The sequence below is a fragment of the Megachile rotundata genome, chromosome 2 (assembly GCF_050947335.1).
Source record: "Megachile rotundata isolate GNS110a chromosome 2, iyMegRotu1, whole genome shotgun sequence".
Taxonomy (NCBI): Eukaryota; Metazoa; Arthropoda; class Insecta; order Hymenoptera; family Megachilidae; genus Megachile; species Megachile rotundata.
In genome coordinates this window covers 19314899-19328922 of record NC_134984.1, presented here as the reverse complement: position 1 = coordinate 19328922, position 14024 = coordinate 19314899, and the positions used below count along the sequence as shown (strand labels likewise).

Genomic DNA, 14024 nt, shown 5'->3' with positions numbered 1-14024 from the left:
TCTAACAGTAATAAAGCGCGTTACTGTTCCAGAAATGTAACAAAATTCAAAAGAGTCCAAATGTCTAAATATAAAAATTTTTTAATTCGAAAGAAAGTTATACCGAGGTGGCGATATAACGGGTGGCAATAAAACACGCGGCAACTTTCAGAATGTAATATTCTAGCAGTAATAAAGTGCGTTACTGTTCCAGAAATGTAGCAAAATTCAAAAAGGTCCAAATGTCTAAATATAAAAATTTTTAAATTCGAAAGAAAGTTGTACCGAGTGACGATATAACGCGTGGCAATAAAACGCGCGGTAACTTCCTGGATGTAAAATTCTAGCAGTAATAAAGCGCGTTACTGTTCCAGAAATGCAACAAAATTCAAAAAGTACAAATATCTAAATGTAAAAATTCGTAAATTCGAAAAAAAACTACACCGAGGTGACGATATAACGTGTGGTGATAAAACGCGCGGTAACTTCCGAGATGTAATAGTCTACCAGTAATAAAGCGCGTTCCAGAAATTTTACAAAATTTAAAAAAAGTCTAAATGTCTAAAAATTCCTAAATTCGAAAGAAAGTTACACTAAGGCTGATACAACGCGTGGCGATATAACGCGTAGTAAAACAGTTTAGCCAATACAACGCATAACTTTAACGATAACTTTGTCGGTAACTCTCGGGTATTTGAGTGTATGCAATTAACTATATCCACCAAAATTTTCTGGAAATTTCGATCGTAATTAACTCATACTAACACCGAACATTCCAAGTTCCATGGCCCAGTTTCCGCAAGCGACTCGTATTAATAAATTACACGAAAGTTCCAGCGAAACAGAACGATTTTATTCACGGCTCGTTACACGCGACAAATGTTTTAACGAGAATATCGTACGTGAACAAAAGGCTCCGAGCGAGACCCAGTATGCGTAAATTAATCCGTAAAATGCAGGTGCTGTTGCAGTTCCGCGATACCTATGCTCTCCGAACAGAATTTCAGATTGGAGGAATTTTAATCAAGAATTAAAATCGATCGGGTTCGGCATTAAACGAATATCGAGCACCCGAAGAATAATTTTACGACGTTAATCTATTTTACCGAGAGGTATTAATATTTTATGAACATATCGAACTCGGTGGCTTTGATACCGCGTATTAATCGATTTTAGAGAGACATTCAAAGTGAATCGAAGCTAATGGGTTCTTTGACTACTATATTCCCTCGCAAAAAGGGAATATCAAAAGCATCGATGGCTGACACGATTTTCTGTGGCCTGATAATTGCTTGCAAAGGTTAATTACGTGGTATATTATCGTTTTCATCTCCGTACACTACGCTTTATTTTTTTGCCAACTTAATTTGAATCCTTCGAGTACCTTCAGAAACTGAAATTGTAATTGCGACATCTCTGTAAGCAGGGTAGTAAATACAGATTTCCCTTATTATACGTTTATGAAATTTTTAAGATTTCATGACACAACCTTTGAACTTTCAAACGCTTGTGAAAAGAAATTTAATTACTTTTACTATTTACAGGTAGAAACTTAATAATTAATTCCTGGACAGTACTAGTGAGGTGGAAATAATATTTCTTTACGAATTTCCTGTGTGAGCTTGCTCGCAGTTACTGCGACTCGTAGCTCATTCCGGAAAGTCACATTTTCCGAGCAAAAAAACAGGATACTTTTAATTTATTTTGTCAGAGAATTACGTGGGAGCTACACAGAGGCTGATACATTGCAGCGCCTTGCTAGATTCGCGTTTAATCCATTTCCCACGATAATTTAATATTCCGTGTGTGCACGCTAGCTACTTGCCGTTTCCCAAATTCTATTTTATTCTTCGAGAATGTACCCTACATTTCGCTAATTGAGCGTTTATTACCGCGAGAAATTGCAATTAATTATTTAACAAATTTCGAATAATTTTATGTGCCATGAATTTCTAAAAAGTACTAAATCACTTTTGAAGTTGGAAGATAATTTTATTCGATAACTGATCGAGTCATTATGCAAATAAAATACGGAGAAATCTGATTTACATCGAGATGGAATAACGTATACAGTTTAATACAAGTAGAATATTTTCAATGAGATGTATTATTATTTTCATAAAGGTAATGATAAAAATTTAAGGACCTGAACTTACGTATAATCCCCGTCACGAGAAAATATACTTCTTTAATTAAATAACGAGAAGAAATGATAATATAGCGGAATATATTAAGCAACAGATCACTGGATGTACACACTTCGCGCCATTTTTGCTTACAGAACTAATGCGCAGAACGAAATAAAACTCGTCGTCTAAAGAGTACATTTTCTCATGGCAGTAATTATAATTTTTTAAACAATCGTACTGAATCGTAAAGCTCACAAAAGTAGAGTTATCAATTGCTCTATTACGTGTTGTTCTGTTTACGTTATTCCATAGACGTGACATGTTCGGACATGTTCAGAATGTGTAAAGTAAAGCATGCGACTTACCGACAGTTGACTTGACAGTTATTCCATTGCATCCGTAACTGGTCCAGCAGATTTTGATTGATTGATTGATTCTTGTTGCAGGCGTCGACTCCAGCAGATTTACTCATAATTGACACAACTCACAAGTTCACAGAATCACACACTCACTTTTTACAGAAAACTAGAGATATTTCGCGTGAATTTAATGAAATACGACAGCCGATAAAGGAGCGACCGAACTCACCGAACAATGGCGTCGTAATGGCGTCAAAATGGCGGCGTAATGGCGTCCGTCTTGACCTACTACCGATGAAGTCAATTCCGCACTATATATTTCAAAATTTTATAACTTATATTCACTTTAGATCCCGATTTATGTTAAATAAATTTATTTTCAGAATTTAAATGTAGAAATATTATGAATTTCGTGAAGTTATTGAATATTGATAACTATTTTATTTATCGACAGTCAATATGCGAAAATAGAGGAAATCTATGGTCGCGTCCTACTTTATTGACTGACGTCTAACGCATAAAAATTAAAACATTGAAATATTAAAAAGTATTTTAATACAGTTGTGTAAGACCTATTGTCAATGTACAACGTAACACAAAAATTAATTTAAAAAAAAAGAATTCTTTCTTTGTTTTATTAATTCCTTCATTCGCCGGTAGATGGTGCATATGACATAACAATAGAAAGAGGGTTATGTAGCCACTATATATCTGAATTTAATACTCTGTTTTTAAACCATTTGTTACATAAGCAAACGTATATTAAAAATTAATAACAGATGTGAAGATCCATAATATATTTAGTTTATTTCCCTGAGGGATACAGAAATTTAGGAACTCTGAATTCTAAGAACAATGTATGGATTTATGCAGAGATAGGACTTTAAAAATATGCTCTGACATAACATATACGCAGAATTTATTTTTATAAAATAGATTATAAATACTTAAATGGACAGGTAACAGGAAAATTTGCATAGAACAAAATATATAACATAAGAAAAATATTCTTTGATAGTATGGTTGTTCAATTTATTTCTTTATTACAACAAACACAATGTTTCTAATACGAGCACAATGCATCAGAACCACTGTGAGGCTTTACAGAAAGTGTTTAATGCCATCTTATATGTAGTTGATAAACAGATGTTAAAGTGAAATATGTATACATTTACGAAGAAGTGATATCGAGCAACGGGATATTTTTATCTTGCGCGACACGTTACTAGGTAACTCTACATACATTGGCATTACAACAATATATACTAAATCCATAAGCTTTATACGTTCCTTTCTATGAGGAAATAGTCTACAACAGGTATATTTTTCTACATAAATATAAGTATTTTTCGGTAATATTATATAGTAAATTTGCTCACGTATTTCGATAAAATCTTTATGTACAAAAAATTACAAAAAACTGAATTGTCACGAAATTCATGATGTGTACAAAAATGAAAGGTTTATATAATTCATATACGACAAGAGGTATTTCAAGGAGCGCATACATAGATCATTAGAAATATATCTTATGTAAAATAATATACACGTTATAATGTATAAACTAAGACTAGATGTGTATGTCATGGACTCTACATACTTATAAATCTACAATCAATACAGAGTGTAGTCCCAGACATAATTTATAAGCAAAAATCACCTGCCTTAACGCAAAGAGATGCGGCGCAACAACGGCTGAAAGCGTACTGGCAAGAACAAAGCAAACTGTATTCTTGGATAATTAATATCTTTCTTTCGGATTTTTATCGATCTCCTCGTCAAATTTACGGTATACTCACTAAGTAGGACACAGTACTGAAAAGAAACGATTACGCCTTTTAAATACTGTTACTTATACATTATTCATCGATAAATAAAATGTTAAGATTTAATTACCTTTAAGTATATAATCTGTTAACAAAGTAGGTACAGTTGGGCTATCTTCGCTAATTGCTTTTAATACTGTAATATTAAATAGAATAAATTAATATCAAGTTGTAGTCACATATTTTGTTGATTACTTACTTCTTATGAGGACCTGTAAAGCATGATTGTCTGGTGGACCACTATCTGCATGATATGGAATTACAGTAGTCAAGTACTAAAACAAATATCAAGATTATATATTTTTATGCTTACATTATATAGTCATTAATACTTCTATGAATATTTTACCTTAGACTCCTGAAGGGACCTATGTTGTGGTAAAGGACTGGTACCATTTTGCATTTGGTTTCTTTTTTTTGTAACATGATGTTGTCTTCGCCGATTTTGCACTGCTAACAGCAAAGAAATAAACTGATTTTTCAGTTCTTTCTCGTACTCTAATTCATCGCGTAACGCGAGCTCTGAGATTAGAGTTTCACTCAAAGCTCCTACTAAGGATTCCATTTCTCCAAGCAATTCTGTCAGTTGACTGGAGGTAAGCTGCTTCAATTCTGAAGACAATAATTATAATCCAAATTACATGGTTTACTGCATTATAATATTGTCTGTTATGGGAAGTTGAAATTATACTTTTCTCATGAAGCGGTGAGCCCAGAACTTCTCTGCTTCTTTCCAGTGCCTCATCGCTGTCTAACAAAGATCCATCAGAGTCTGGAGATCTTTCCATAGAAGGACTCTCCTGCACAAAAATCATTATTTACTTTCATAAATATTTATTAGTTTTCATATAAACTTGCATAACTTATTTCTTTGAAAAATTACTGTTTACACACCTGCATTATGTCATCTATCTCACGGAGAACTTCTTCTGCAGTTTTCAGTGGCTCTTCTGGACTGTGCGTATCAGTGCTGCTGGATAAGATCAAAGCATGCATGTCCAAATCAGTTGCAACAGCCTCATCTTCGCTACTTAAATCCTCTAGCTCAGGTCTATAGCAAAAAAAATGAAAGCGTCCAATTTGCAAATGTTCAATTATGCTTTCAAGACACTCTTCTATGATCTTGATACTCCCAAAAATTTTGTGTTGCCAAATGAAAAGCATCAAACTTAAACAATTACTTGCATCTTGAACAGCAACTTACCTTTCATTTGATACCGGTGTCTCATTTAAGTTCAGCGCAGGCATATGCATTTTCCTGGCATAAGACTTGCTCCAATCTATTGGTAATATATTACCAAAGGTGCCAGTAATTGTCCACCACATTCTGAAATTGAAAAAAAAAGAAAACTTAAGTCTATAAAAAGCAACAAAATTTCACAACATCCTTGTGAACCTGATTGCTGCAACTGAATTGTTCATTCAACTTTTATCTGGACTACTAATCTTCAATTTTAAGGTAGTGACAATTCCCATGTACGTTATCGCGTTAAAATGCCTGTGAAAGACGCGATAAGATTCCACGCTGCTGGAGACATTTAATCTAGCGTGTCTTCGTTTTCTGGGATGCAGTGTGTGAATCATACGAGTGTCGTAGGCGTTTCCGGGACCCGTGTACAGATAAACCAACCAAGTGGAGCTGATTTCGACATAACAATACGCCTATTTTCAGGAAATGAAGTTTCATATTCATCTGCAGGTCTTTCGCACACCTCTTATTTGTAAACAATTCTGATGGCATAATACATGATAATAGCGGAAACGGTTTTGCCGCTACGTTGTTCGATTAATCTTTTAATCACTGGGTTCATTGAAACGTTGATTAATATACATTGACATGTAGACAGTTGATAGGTATTTGATGGTAAATATTATCATATTAATTATCTTTTATTATTTGTTATTTAGCTTTAAAGAATATACTCATTAATGATCTTGATCTAGTTTTATCGATGATTGTCTCCTTTCTCTTGGAAGCCATTATTCCCAGAAATAAAAGGAATACAAGAGCAGACTGGGCGATGGTGTTGGATTAACAAATAGAGGTCAATTCGACCCACTTGAGTTTCTCATTAATGTTAAGTGCATTAAAGAGTGACTTCATCCTGTGCGCATGTTAGCCATACATCCGAACGAACGCCCAAACATCTGAGAAAATCATCATCGCGTTAAGAAACGGCCATGCTCCGTGAGCAGACGGAGAGAAAAAGAAAACGAATACCGCTTCAGTTTCCCATAAATAACATTTTTAACGAGCCGATAGGGTTATTAAAATAATAATGGGAGTAGATAATATCGATTTCTATTACATTGTAACAATAGCATTATTCTTTTACAATGGACGTATAGATTGGAAGGTGGTAATGATTACGAGATAAAATTATAAATACATGACCACCTACCAAAGCATTACCAGTAGACTTTCGACGACGTACGGTCGTTCGAGGAAAAGGTTAATTGGGACGAGAAAAGTAGAGTGAAATTGAATTCCATGGAAGGCGTATCTGCCGCTTGATTATTAATTCATTCTTCGGTTCAATGATCCGCGACGAGGTCGTGGAGTTCTAATACGCTATCTGTTGCGTAATATCAATGCTTTACTAGAAAAAAGAGCGCGTCTCTGTATCGCGATAAGGCAATATAGGTCCAGGTTCTACTAAATCCAAACGGAAGTAATAATGATATCATACATATGACATGATACTGATACTGTTTCAAAGAACTGATTACACAATGTAAGTGGAAGATGTGTAATCAAATTTTTTGATAAAAGACTATCCTCTTATTCAGAGAAACATTTGAGAATATTTTGAATACAAAAGTTTAATAATTTTTCTAATAATTATCCTGATAGAATGTGTAAGATTTATATAAAAATATCAAAGTTCAACCCTTAGTACTCTCAAAATATTTAAAAAAAAACGTGTATCATTTCCTGAAAATTTCACAAACAAATTTTATCATGTTCACATCATAATCATGTAGAATAGAGTTTCGCATCTCTCAACATTACCCAAGTAGGTATATTAATGAACGTATAATTACAATCATGTTCTCTGTACACATTAGCGAGTGAACGGTTAATATAAGTACATGTACAAACAAATAATTGAATATCCGTTTCCCTAGACATACATAAATAAATTTAACCGGGTAAACGGGACGTGAACGAGCTATAGCGGTGTGGAACATCGTATCAAGCTAGCGAGAGCGCGTGCGCTGCTTTATTGACGTTTGTCCATCCGGAGGGTGGCTCGATACGAACGACGGAACAAAACACAGAGATCAAATTTTCATGCCCCGCGATTCGATCACGCACGATTTCTCTGAGACCACCGCCAAGTCGTGCTATCGCATTACTGACCGTTCTCGATTTCCTATTCCCTTTTACATTCTTTAGCCTTTCACGTCCATACGGAATTTTGTCCCTTATAACATAAACTGGTGATTTTTAATTTAGGATCGTTTCGAATTATCTTAAATTATCAGTTACTTAAATTAGCAAGGCCTGTAATCGAAAATAGGTCTCAGAGGAATAGCAATATGAAACCTGGTAAGAGCTCAGGTAAGAAACATTTACGTCGATGCAAGAATTTAGTGTCCTTAAATGTCCGTGTAAAATTATGAGAGTCAACATTTCTACATTTTTCTTAATTAACATTGCTATTAAACGAAGAGTCCACGATGAGCATCGACAGAAAAACCGGTTGCCTTAATTGCCATTAATTCTGTATTTGAAAGGCTCCCCTATAGAAAGGGAAAGAATCGATTTAATGGTACTTAATCCTAGACCTTCCGTTTCCTGCAACGCTCTATTCTGTCGCAACCAGCTATTGAAGTCTATGCGTTTAACAATCTGGAGCTGAACGTGCTCTGCAATATTTTAACGTTCAGGTATTGTATGAGCGTTTAAAAGGACTTGAAATTACTCCTTGAAACGGCCAAGTGGAATTATGGAATACAACCTTAGACTTCGTGCAAATTGTACGCGATTAATGTGAGCAATTTCATGTACAATGTGATGGATGTAGCAACAAATTGGATTACGAACAATGCTACGCCGGATATGTACGCACGGATGCGTTTATTCTTTCGGGCCTAGTGTATGCATATGAAAAGCGTCAGCAATACCGAACAAGACACGTGCAACAGCACGTGTCGTATCCGCGAACCTCGGACACTGACCCCTCGACTTCTCGCTAGGGTTTGGATTTTCGATACAGTAGTTAATTCGTCGCGTAATTGCATCGACGTAATTACTTAACTTCATAAAGGGAGATAATTACTGCTGCTCCAACAGCTAAATATTTCCTGGGTATTTTGCTCTATTTTCACGTCCCAGACTTTCATCGTACAGAGCAGAAATCCTTGAAATTGATGTAACGCGTGGTAATCTGCCGCGTAGGAATTTAAAAATTCCTTTGACGAGAAAAAGAGAAAAGACCATTGTGCTTGAGCAGCAGGTACTCAACAGCTCCGAGGGAACAAACGCGGGTCAATTCAACCTGACCCTAGGACGGCTGAAAGCCATTTTTCTACCTGTGATGCAATCTCCACAAAAAAACTTTTACGCGCAGGTGAGCGTGGGCGTGGATGTTTATTTTGTTCTCGATCCCTTCTGATCGACTCGATGAAAGAGACAACCAGTCTAGACAGATTTTGAAAGAGGCGCGCGACTTCAAAGAAATTATGCACAACAGTAGACAACAGTGGAGGCTCAAACGAGTTTAAGAACCCTGGTCAACGTTATTCTACACCGAAGAAGATACAATTTTGCGCTTCGTTGAGCGTTTCACCTGCAGTCTCGCTTATTACGAAGTACAATATTCGGACACCTGCACAACAGTTACGCGTGCTTCTATAAATGTTCAAAAATTACATACACATTTTCTTTGAAAATATACTGCGAGAGATTAGAATACTCTCGTTTAATGTTCTATGCGATTACAGAAAGAATAATCGTGTTATATTTGAATTAGCCACGAAGAGATTAGATTAGAGCGTCGTTAAATATTTAACACTTTAAGTGGTACATCAATTATTCTACCTTCCAAGATAATATTACAACGTACAATTTTAATAACAAGGAACTAGTCATTTATTATGTTTGATAAAAGTCGAACGACTGTTTGCTCAGAAAAATTAACTGTATCGGTGTAATTCAACGCTGCTTGGATAAACTCATTTGGCATAAGCAAAGTTTTTTATCCATTTCAATTTTTGCGAGACTACTGAGTCTACAAATTTATAGAGATGTCTTACTGTTATCGATCAAAGAGATTTTCTAATCTCTCACAATTTCTCATATGTTAATTACAAAGCAATTAAGAAACCAGTATTCGATCGATTAGAAGAGATACGTCTGCAGAATATAAGATGATAGTCTAATTAGAAGGTGAGTTTCTTTCTTGTTATGTGCAGTGTCCACTTCGTGGAGAGAAAGCTGCAGAACGCGCCGCAGAACGTCATGTAGAGAGTACTCATGGTGGCACACTTTTCAGTTGGAAAATCGATACTGTGATCTTAAGGATCAGACTTCTACTGACTACGCGCATATTGTTTCAAAATTTACAGAAGAATACATTTTAAAAACAAAGCAGCATCCCTTTGATGATTTATAAATTGATACAGAGAGTCTAGTTTTAAAATTTATGTGAAGGATCTAAATTATAAAATACTTGTCCTTGATTTCACATTAAAAGATTCCCTGACCTAAAGTATCTAGTACATAGTATCAAAATGATTTGCATGTTGTAAATTGGATTACAACAGTCACAAAAAAGTAACAAAATGATACGTTGTCGACAATGGCAAGAGGATAATACCCGTTGAACCGTATCAATCTCAAGATTTACCGCAACTACCTGTAACGGCTGTAATGAAACCGTACGACTATCGTTCAGCGATATTGGTTTAGCTCGAGCACAGAGTGAAATTGTTTGGTGTCTTAACGGGAGTCGAAGAAAGCGTTAACGTGAGATTATTGAACGTGTTTTTCATGCCACATAAAAATCAAAACACGGCAGAAGCTTGATATAAAATAATTGCTAGTACATTTTACACTTCTGCTGTTTCAAAATACAAATGCAATTCCATTATTAATAATTACCAGAACTACTAATAAATACAGAAGTACAACGTTCCTAACTTCTATGACTAATTGCATGATACTTTACAAACGTAATTACCGATATTTGTTTAGCTTAATATAATTAACGCGGTGCTTCCGGCAGAGGCTGTAGATCACCGGTAATCCACGTGGCAATGGTACGCGTAAACCGGTATAATCTCTGCGCCTGTTACACTTTATATGAATTGTAAACTCGTGCTGCTCGTAAAAGATTGCTCTTTCATCGAGGCATCGGAATACCGGAGCTGATCTAGTAATTATGATTCACGCGAGAATAACATGACAACGGGCAACGCTATATAAACGATTACTTCCGTTATGTCAGAAGCTACGGGGAGACTATCATTTACGGTATAATGAGAATACATCAGCGACAGGTGTAATAGATATTTCAAGGTAAGTGCGACAATTTGAACGCGATAACTCCGGCAATCTTCAGGGGTATTCATTTATCCACTCCGCCTCGGAGGAATTTTTTCCTTCCATTTTTCTTTAATCGTCCAACGTGGCCGCGTAAAACCGGTATAACTGTACCGGAGATATCGCGTGACCCAAGGGTAACAGAAACTTCTCAATCGCGCATGTAGATACCGACATCGTTTTCACTTCGTGTGTTTTTTTCTAGCTGCAACCCTGTTGAAAGAGACGGTTCAACGGTTACAAATTACCACTTTGACGGTATGAACTGCTGTAGGAAATCATTTTGTATCGGATATCCTTACTTACCTAATTATAAATATTTCAAAACAAACATAAACAGTGTGGGTCTAACCCAACTCTAAATCTGACTCTGAACTAGCCTAACTCTGATCTACCTCAACCTTAACTTAATCTCACTTGAACTATATAAAGTATTATCTTGGAAGTTAGTACTTAACACGACTGTCATTAAAGATACCAGGCTAAGCAAAGATCTATCTGGAAAATTAAATTGTTATCTACAATTTAAGACACTTTATCTTCAATCTTGGAAGACTATTAATGAGGTTACTAGATGAAAAACTCACTGGCACTCGTTCATAATCTCCTCCTGTGTCCGTACTTGCACAGGTGCCAATGACTCAACGTCCGTGCCGTAATCGCGAAAACAGGATGTTATCTTTTCGTCGAAAGTGTTAACGAGGTCCTCGAGACTACCGCTGAAAGGGCTGAACGTCCCCTCCTGTAGAATATCGGTGCCATTTTCATGGGTCGTCGGCGGCTCGTTTGCGTTACAATTCTCGCTGTAGCTGGTGTTCAGACTGGTGTCCAATAATTGTTCTAAATATAAAAAAAGAAAATCTTCGATAAAATCAGTGGTATTTTGCGACAATAATCAGCTCTAAACGGTCACCGAGAAGATCGTATCTTTCTCAGAGTTCTGTTTTATTTTTAGACCTAAAAACGCGTCAGTCCGTGCGTTACCGTATCCAGTTAAGCCGAGAGAGAAGAGTAAACAGATAGCTCGATAGTGTGGGACGCAATAAACGCGAAAGATGGGGTCACTCTTTGTACACTGACGCAGGGCCGGCCGGTGTGAATATTTGCACAACTGGCTTCCAAAATAGTAGAAAGTATTTATCAATTTTATAGACACGTGACCTTACCTAACCAAACTGACTTAACTTCATACACAATTTTATCTTTCAAGTTAGATTATAACTTGAAGTTTAAACAAGAATAGTGTTGAATAATAAAATATTAAAGTAAGTTAAATTTGGAGTTCTGCCACTCCCAATCGATATACCGTTCCATATCAGTAAAATATCGATGGTGTCTAAATAATCGATAATAACACTACGGTGATGGAGGAGAATAGTATACATTGGATAGTGGGGAAACACTATAAATATGCGTTAAAATATTGCGAGGAGCACTAAAAGTGCGCATGCGCAGTACCGCCTCTAGTGTGTGAATATCGCAATGGTGGGGAATCATGAAAATTCTTACAAAGGCTCGATATAACGAGCGCTTACTGTATCAATATATATGAAATGTAAATAATAGACTATGCACGGAGTTGTACGGAATATGCAATGAATTTTTCATGGACCTAAGGGTCAGTTCCAAGGAACGAATCTTCGTCGCGTCGCTCCTGCACAGGGGCGTATCATAGCTAGCGCATCGCGAGAGACACTTCTTATAATGCGACCGGTATTAATTACATCTTCCAGAGATATTATCAATTGCACAAACGGTAATCAGATTTTCCCGTGAACGACAATGACGCATAAAGCGGATCGAATGTTTCCAGGATTAAATGTCTGTCATTTTTCTGGGGCGTATTAATACACGCAGCGATGTTTGGAGGACAACGTTGTTTCTACGATGTCGTGAAAAGTGATACGGAGTTAAAGCGTACATGAAGGATATTAGACACCAATTGTACGCATGACGTAGCCTTTTGTCGTGCTTCGAAGGTCGCTTCTTCACGCTGGCCTGTACGCCAACCAGCCACCCTCGTCATTTAATTTGCACGTCCGCAAAATGAGCGTGACCACGCGTGCACGAACATATTTCACGCGTTTACGCAGCCAACAAAACCTGTTCCCACTACCGAGAAACTCTTTCGGTTTCGAAATTTCCGTTTGTACGATGCCGGCTTGCGTTGAAACGCCTTTTTTAGTCAAAGCAAAGAGAAGATCGCGCAGATAATGGGACTGTTTGATCATTATCGAAGTCAATTTCATCGTTTTGTAAGCGTACAGTGTATTACCACCCACTTTCGAAGCGATACGGAAATCGATTAAAGACAAGAATAGAGAAAAGAAACGAAGATGTCCCGAGATATCGAGCGACCCGTTTAACTTTGTATCGTAATTTTGGTACTTGACGTAATGCGTTCGCAACGATCATTTCGAATTCAGTACATCGCGATAAACTTTGATCCACGCAAGGTTACATTGTCGGGTGACAGCACGGAAAGATGCGCAGCGATTCGAGAGCAAAGTAATAAAACAATAGTGTAGATTCGTTTTCGCACCTGTCAATATATTCATATTCTTTAGACTGGCCGTGTCCTCTTCCTCGAAACGTGCGAGGGGTGCCTCGAACTTCAACTCGGCGATCTTGCCCGCCATGTCCCTCATTATTGACCGTGTAGGGAAGAACCGGGAGCTAGTCTATCACCGTGCTGAAATTCGGCACTCTACACTCGCGGTAGCGCCCCCGAGGCGCACCGTTTTACGATTTTTCACGAAGGGTAACTCAAGAAAGGGCGACAACACATGAAAACAGCAACCAACTATCGGAGACACAATCCACCGCCTGCGAGGCTTCGCGAACGACTGACGCAGAGGGGGCTCGTTTCAAAAAAGTGGGGGAAGATGATTGGTCGTCACCATGACAACCGCTAGCTGAGCGCGCCGATGCTGTGGTTTCTCCCCATGACTCACTAAACCACTGACCAAATCTTACTGATAATTTCAAATAAACATAACTGTCCGAATAACAATAACGATTAGTTCAAAATTTTGTTAACAGAACAATTTTTTATTACCTATACATTCAATATTGTGATGCAGTTCCTTATTCTTATTTTTGTAATCGAAGTTTGGTTTGACAGTAGATGGCATGTCACATTGACACTGACGTACCTATGATATTAATCGCCATGTACATG

The 14024-nt window shown here is 36.9% G+C and overlaps 1 protein-coding gene across 1 annotated transcript; it reads right to left on the bottom strand.

Moving 5' to 3' along the window:
• Positions 1–3474: 3474 nt before the first annotated feature.
• Unc-76 (fasciculation and elongation protein Unc-76) lies at positions 3475–13709 on the bottom strand. Its single transcript, XM_003699699.3, has 9 exons — positions 13386–13709; positions 11431–11683; positions 5498–5620; positions 5188–5344; positions 4985–5093; positions 4643–4905; positions 4493–4568; positions 4364–4429; positions 3475–4282 (listed from the first exon to the last, which is right to left on the bottom strand). The coding sequence occupies exons 1-9, from the start codon at positions 13489–13491 to the stop codon at positions 4266–4268; spliced, it is 1170 nt and encodes a 389-aa protein (XP_003699747.1). The 5' UTR covers positions 13492–13709; the 3' UTR covers positions 3475–4265.
• Positions 13710–14024: the final 315 nt, after the last annotated feature.